The sequence below is a fragment of the Hippocampus comes genome, unplaced genomic scaffold (genome assembly GCF_001891065.2).
Source record: "Hippocampus comes isolate QL1 unplaced genomic scaffold, H_comes_QL1_v1.1 scaffold463, whole genome shotgun sequence".
In the NCBI taxonomy this organism is placed as follows: domain Eukaryota; kingdom Metazoa; phylum Chordata; class Actinopteri; order Syngnathiformes; family Syngnathidae; genus Hippocampus; species Hippocampus comes.
The window spans coordinates 403,031-409,834 of NW_017806181.1; the positions used below are offsets into that span (position 1 = coordinate 403,031).

Genomic DNA, 6,804 nt, shown 5'->3' on the forward strand with positions numbered 1-6,804 from the left:
GCTCGTCGGGGGCCGGCCCGCGGCGCGGGGACGGCGGGGCGGCGCTTGAGGAGCCGGGACAAGCGCGAGCGCTTTCTGGGGATTTTTCCGCAGAGGACGGCGATGCGGCGAGGCCTCGCCGCTTGGACGCGGCCGGCGCTTGAATCGGTCTCGGGCGGCCCGACGCCTCGGCGGCCGTCTTCTCTCGAATAGCCAACCACTTGGCGCGGGCTAAGGAGGTCTTGGGTGAAACCGGAGGCGGTCCCGCTTCCGGGATCTGCGGCGGTCGAGGCGCGGCCGCGGCTCCGGCACCCGCGGGAGGAGTCGGAGTCGGAGTCGGGTTCCGATCGGAGGCGGCGGGGCGGCAGACGAGGGCGGGAGAACCTCCGTCATCCACGCCCGCCTCCGAAACGCCGTCGCCGCGCTCGCTCTCGTTCCGCACGCTTTGGACCCGCTTCCATTCCGACGAGAGACGGCGTGATGAAACGGGCTCCGAGGGCACGTGGACCGCTTTCGGACGTGGCTGGACCGGAGCGGGCGTTCCGTCGCCGCCGCCGGTTCGAGGTAAAGCGTTGCCGAACGTCAGCAGGGTCTCCTTGGCCGTGGGACCGCGCGGGGCCGCGAGCTCCGCGTCGGCGCCGGCCCTCTTCAGGCTTCCGGCGGCGGGCACCTCGGCGCGAAGGGGCCCCGGGGCGGCGGCGATCTCGTCATTGCTCTCGGAGGCCGAGGCGGGCCCCTTGTCGTAGACCGACTCGTGCCCCCGCTCGGTCAGCGCTCGCAAAGGGTCCTCCGGGCTCGGCGGAGAGGGCGCGGCCGGAGGGACGTCGGAGGACTCGAAGTTGGCCGCGGCGTGGAAAGCCTGCGGAAGGACCGACAGCTTCAAATCCGCCGCCCGCGGGCGTCCGGGCCACCGAAAGCCAAAAGCCAAGGCCGTCTTCGCGACGGGCGGAGCTCACCAGGTAGGCGGCGATGAAAGCGCCGATCGCGAAGCCCACGTAGATGTCGACGGGGTGGCTGCGGTGCTGCGTGACCTGAGTCAGGCCGCTCAGCGCGGCGGCGACGGCGAACGCAAACACCAGGACGGGCTTCAGCAGCTTGGCGCCGTCCGAAATGGCCGCGTTGAAATACATCTGCCGGGGAGGGACACACGGCGCACGCGTCCGCTTCGCGCCGTAACCTCGCGTCGCCGTGACGACGAGCGGGTGGATGACGGGAGTCTTCTTTCGCAAGCGTTTTTCTTCACGTCTGACTTTATCTGCCGTTTTCTTACAGCTGGCGCGGGCGCTTTGTCACCACCCGATCTCGTCGGCTCCGCCCCTCGCGTCAGCCGGTCGGCGCTCTCCGGCCGCCTCGTTGTCCCATCTGCGTTTTTTTTAATTATTTTTATAGTATTTGGTTGGGGAACGGGGCTGATGTGCCACCGTCTGATCCTGCCAACCAACCACCCGCCCCCCCCCACCATGACTGACCTTTCGGGTTTTTTTTTTTTGTTTTCTTAGCACAGCCATAAATCGGAGGACTCTGTACCTCAAATTTGCAAGTGAAGAAACCTTTGGCTGAAAGGAAAAACCACTTCAACAACAACAAGAGTCCAGTTTCCTCCATTCAAGGTTTGCGGCGCACCAAGACCGCACTTGTCTTCTGACCGCAATTCCCCATCGCGATGAACCGTTCCAGAACAGAAACGACATCCAAGCGGAGACAACGAGGCACCCGCTCGCCCGACGCGAGGAGCAGGGGACGACCAGATGGCTCGAGCAAACGGGAGACAAAGACAAGCGCCGCATTCAGCAAAAGCTTCACAAATGACCGGTCGCGGGGGACGGACGGTGACCGCTCGGTCCTCGAAAAGCTTTCGGGTCGCGCGACTTGCACATTGGGTCCGACTTACCGAAACGTACACCGCGGCAAAAGCGGACAGAGTCGCATGCCGGGACGGGAAGGTTTTCCTGCGCGGGCACAAGAGAGGAAGAGGAAGACCAATCAGTTGCCGAGCGGGCGGCCGATCGAAAAGCAGGTGGCGGCGGCGGCGGCGGCGGCGGCGGCGGCGCACCTGGCGGCCGCGATGGCCTGCTGATCGTGTCCGGAGCAAATGTCTTTGGTGACGTAGGCGTTGGCGTCGCAGGAGACGTGGCTGTAGTTCGGCTTACACACGGTGAGGAAGAAGGGGGCGTGGTAACCCGTCGACAGCTGGATGACGTCGGTGACCAGCGCCGTCGCGCACAGACCGAACACGTGCACGCCTGGGAAATCAGAGCTTTCTACCGTGACCCCCACTCATCGTTGGTAGCCCAAGAAATTCCTTTACTCGCGCTGCGCCGCGCGAGCCGGAGATCCGCAAATGGTTCGCTGAATAATTAGGTCCCAAAACAGAGTAAAAATGTGCAAAAAAAACCCCCCAAACCCCTCTCCGTAAACCGCCTTCCAACAAACGTTTCATTTCTTGACCGTACGGCTTCGTTGACGGTCAATCCCTCACGGGGTCGCGAGACCCGAGCGGGCGCTCAGTGGCCTTCACCGAGTTCCCGTTTTGATCGCGAGGCCCAGCAAGCGCGTACGAGGCTCGTACCCACAAAGCGGACGGTCCTCCTGAGGAAGGAGTTGAAGCTGCAGCCGCCCGCGTCGACGCCGCCTTCCGCTCGCCTCGTTTTGGTTCGGGACTGCAGCAAGTAGACGAAGGCCTCCACCAGCATGATCTGCCGACGCGCACGAGCACAAGAGGGGGGGGGGCGGTCAAGACGGGAGCGGGCCCGTCCGCGGCGGCGGCGGCGGCGGCCGGTACCGAGGCGGCCGGGCCGGCGAAGGCCAGACTGAGCAGCATGAGCAGCGGAATCATTTCTTGGCCTCCGTCCACGTAGGGCTTGCTGAGATGGCGGTCGTGACAGCGAAAGGCCAGCCGCGGAGGCCGCAGCACGTCCGTCAACTCCAGGAAGTAAAGCGACACCGCGGACGACGCCGCGATGGGGAGCTGCAAGCCGCAACCTTCGCGTCATGAACTGCGCGTGCGCGTCAGCGTGCGTGTCGGCGTGCGCGCGAGTACCTCGACAAAGTAGAAGCACGGCAGCGGAGCCAGACTGTCCTTGGACCGTTTTCTTTTCGTCTTGTCTGACGGCGAGCTCATCATCGTCATCATCCTGGAAGATTCCGCATACACGCGCGACGTCACATATGACGTCGATCGTGCGCGATGCGCGCGGTAGTCCCCGTGTCGGTTGATGGCCGCCCACGAGTTTGGCCTTCCTTCCTTCCCCTCGGCTTCGGTCTGGCCGCCAACGCGACGTCATTCGATTGGCGTGATCAACAAGTTGGCGCGGGCAGCCCTAACCAGCGGAGCGTCCTTGCGAACTGCCCGCCGCGGACCACGCGTGCTCCGTCGTCATTCTGTGGCGCGCCACCGGACGAAAGCTTCCGGATCAACTGACGAGGTCGCGTGGTCGCCGTGCCCCGAGGCTTTGTTTTTCCGCCACAATTCAACTTGTGCTTTCTCTGCGCATTGTTGAACGGAGCGACGCGGTGAGGTGGCTTCGCATTTGTTCGCTTTTCAGGTGGCGTCAACTTGACCGCTCTTGGTCGTCCACTTCAAAATGACCTCCTAAAATAAGATTTTTTTTTTAATTGAGCCCCCCCATCCAGATTGCACACACGCGCACAGCCCGGAGGTAGCGAGGCTGCCATTTGCGTCTCGGGCGGTGCCTGTTTGCGCTCGGCGCCAGACACGCGCGGGGAAGGCGGCGGCGGCCGCAAGGCCGCCGCAAGGCCGCCGCTGACGGCGCACGTTGAACTCCGACGGACAATCTGCTCTGGATCGCGCGGACTTCATTATGGCTGTGGAAATCGATCCAACCTGGGACGAGTCGCTCCCAAATCAAAACGTTTTGCTCGACTTGTCGGTTTGATCGACGAGAGAGAATGCCAACGGGGCAACGGCAACAACGGCGACGGCACAAGTCACCGCCGACCGGGGCTGTCCAAAGTCGGTCCTCAAGGGCCGCCGTCCTGCCCGTTTTCCACTTTTCAAATCGTCGGGATGGTTCGAATGCCGCTTCGCAACCGGCTGCTCATGCGAATCGGGCGTGTTGCGGCCGGCCGGGAGAGCCGGGAAACGGGCGGGACGGCGGCCCTGCGGGCCCGGACTGCCGTAGACGATGACAGACAGATTCGACAGGACCGTCCAACAGACTTTAGGGAATTGCTTTTGGGGTTTTTTTGAAAGGTGACGCGCATGAATCATAGCTGGCTTCGTTTCCGTCTCGCAGGACCTTCTTCTACTTTGAATCCCGATGAAGATCCGCTGAGCTGAGAGCGATCGTCATCTCCACCAATGAAGCCAGTTGGCTTTGCAAAACTGGGCTTCTTCGTTTTGGGGTTTTCCCACTAAAGATTGACAGAAACAATGCCCAAGTACCAAATAGATGAAATTACAAGAAGCATTTGGGTGAAATTTCAAAGAAGCTTTATATTGAATTCATGTCCAAACAACATCAATCAAATGGATGTTGACTTCCACTTCTGACCAAACGACGAGCATTTGAGGTCAACGTTTGATGTCATATCGACGCGCCTTCGCCGTTGATATGAAAATGAGCCGCACGTGTCACGTGCGCGCACTTCTTTCGCCCACCCGGAGACAAACTGGACCGGGTGCCGCTCCACACGTTTGGATGCCGCCGGACGCACGCCATCTCCCACTTCCTCGGCGGCATGTCGGGCACATTTTGGGAAGTGAAAGGTGGACGTCGGAGGGGGCGTGGTCCGCCGTCGAAGATCGTTGGGGGGGGGGACATTCAGCCTCGCGTCTCTTAAGAAACGTCCGCTTTTAACCGCGTTCGCGTGCGTGCCCGCGCAATGACAAGAAATGCGGTGAAAACGCCGCCGCGCATGCACGCGCCTCACCTGATGAGACGTTCGTTCCACTTTCACTTCGAACGCAAGAAGACAAAAGAAGCGAAACGAGCCGCCCGGCCGGTCGCCGTCTGTCTCGTCCGCAGTGGTCGTGCAGAGGAAGATGCGCGCTCCCGCGCGCCGCAGCGATACACGCGCGCGCGCAAGGGGCGTGCGAACGGGCTTCGCGGAAGAGCGAAATCTCGCCGCGCCGTTGGCAGAAAATAAACGGCTCTTCATTTGAGACGAAACGTGGCCAACTGTTGACGCGGGAACGAATGGAAATTCCAAATCAAAAAGAACGACGATCATTGGAAGTGGCCAAATGATCTGGTGACGTCAGCGAGCGAGTGAGAGGGTAGGGGGAAGGGGGGGGGGCAATACAGCTTCTCGTGTTGGGTGTCAATGCCTTTGATTAACGTGCGGGTTGTGGGGGGGAAAAAGACAAGTCGTTTGAGTCCAGTTTCAACAGAGCGGAAGGCATTTGTGACGTCATTTAGTGGGAAACATACGGGTAGTGGCCACGCCCACTGTCTCACAATCAAGTTCAAACTAAAAGCAGGTCCCATGATGACTGAGCGTCACGTGACCTTTGACCATTTCAACGCGTTCCTCCCCTCAGTTTATTGATGCTCATATTTCAGTCGATCATCCCCAGCCTGCAACGGGTGACAGATTATTTGGCATGACTGCGACAAGCGTCTTCTCGCTTCCGCCTCAAGACGTGCGGGAGGAGCTCCGCTGCGCTCCGCAGTCGGTTTGGGATGGCGAGGCGGCGGCACTTGTGTCATCCGAAGGCCCACCTCCTCCGCCGGCGGCTCCCTCCCGGCCGCTGCCGGCCCCCCTTTCTGCCATCCAGAACTCAGCCGCGTCGTCGCCGACGTCGGCCGCCCCCTCCTGCCCGGAGGACGCCAGGGCTTCCGTAATGATGGCGGCCGTCTGCGCCACCCAGTTGAGCTCCGAGCGCACTTCGCCGGCGGAGGACGGCGCCGGACTTTCAGGCGGGGGCTGGAGAACGACGGCGGCGGCGGCGGCGGGCTCCGCCGGTGGCTGAGGCCCGGCGGCGGCGTTGTTGTTGAGGCTGTCCTGCAGCGCCGTCTGGTTGGTGTGACTCGCCTGCTGGTTGTGCAGCAGCATCTCCTGGATGCGGATCTGCTGCAAGATGGCCGGCAGCTCGTAGTGGTGGAAAAAGTAGATCATGGAGTGCTGCCACGACAACAAACAGCGGCTTACTTACGGGAGCGAAGGCTGGCGCGGACTGAAGGCATTTGCAAATTTGCAAGCGTTTCAGGTTTGCTCGAAGAGCGTTATCAGGGAACAAATGAAGGTGATATCTTTGCCAATTGAGAAGCACCGACTGTGGCCGTCCCATCCGACGCCCCATTTTGCCAAAGCGGGTCAACCAGACGGCTCCGTATGCCTGCCAAAGCAATTCTTTACCGACGAGGTCACCGGCCTACGAGAGGCTCGCTCGCCTCCAGCGCCTTGGAAAAAACCATCAGCGGTGGCCTTTCTTCTTCTCGGTTTCGCTCCGATTGCCTTTGATCGCACGAGATTTCGAGAATGGCCGCGAGTGCCGGAACGCAGACTGGATGTGCGCCGACAAATATTCTACGCGCCCAAACGTGCGAGGAGCTTGTTGGATTTTTATGCCGATCGCGACTCCGACAGCGAAGGGAGGGGCGGACTTGAGAGCTAAGTGGGAAGGTGTAGCCGCCGATGGAGGGTCGGGGCGTACGGACGGCCCCCCCGCGCTCAATCCCAAGGGCGGCGACTAACCTGGATGAAGAGCCAGGAAGTGACCAGCGCCAGGCTGCTGTACTGACCGTTGAAGCGGTAATGATAAGCGTAGAAGGCAAAGTGATACAAATAGAAGAACCTGAAAGACAAAAAAAAAAAACAGCAAGAGGAAGGCATTACAAAGCCTCACAACCACACACCAAT

At 61.1% G+C, this 6,804-nt stretch overlaps 2 protein-coding genes across 2 annotated transcripts in view; both read right to left on the reverse strand.

Annotated features, from left to right (window-relative positions):
- The window catches only part of plppr3b (phospholipid phosphatase related 3b), a 6,020-nt gene extending 1,062 nt beyond the window's left edge, over positions 1-4,958 (reverse strand). Inside the window, exons 1-8 of the mRNA XM_019855792.1 lie at positions 4,872-4,958; positions 3,020-3,115; positions 2,762-2,947; positions 2,549-2,675; positions 2,033-2,222; positions 1,871-1,928; positions 936-1,109; positions 3-838 (exon numbers count right to left, since the gene is read on the reverse strand). Of these exons, the coding sequence (XP_019711351.1) occupies positions 3-838; positions 936-1,109; positions 1,871-1,928; positions 2,033-2,222; positions 2,549-2,675; positions 2,762-2,947; positions 3,020-3,112 (1,664 nt within the window). The 5' untranslated portion in view covers positions 3,113-3,115; positions 4,872-4,958. The remainder of the gene's footprint in view (positions 1-2; positions 839-935; positions 1,110-1,870; positions 1,929-2,032; positions 2,223-2,548; positions 2,676-2,761; positions 2,948-3,019; positions 3,116-4,871) is intronic.
- Positions 4,416-6,804, reverse strand: part of tmem259 (transmembrane protein 259) — a 9,160-nt gene continuing 6,771 nt past the window's right edge. Inside the window, exons 11-12 of the mRNA XM_019855851.1 lie at positions 6,640-6,778; positions 4,416-6,066 (exon numbers count right to left, since the gene is read on the reverse strand). Coding sequence (XP_019711410.1) covers positions 5,578-6,066; positions 6,640-6,778 — 628 coding nt within the window. The 3' untranslated portion in view covers positions 4,416-5,577. The remainder of the gene's footprint in view (positions 6,067-6,639; positions 6,779-6,804) is intronic.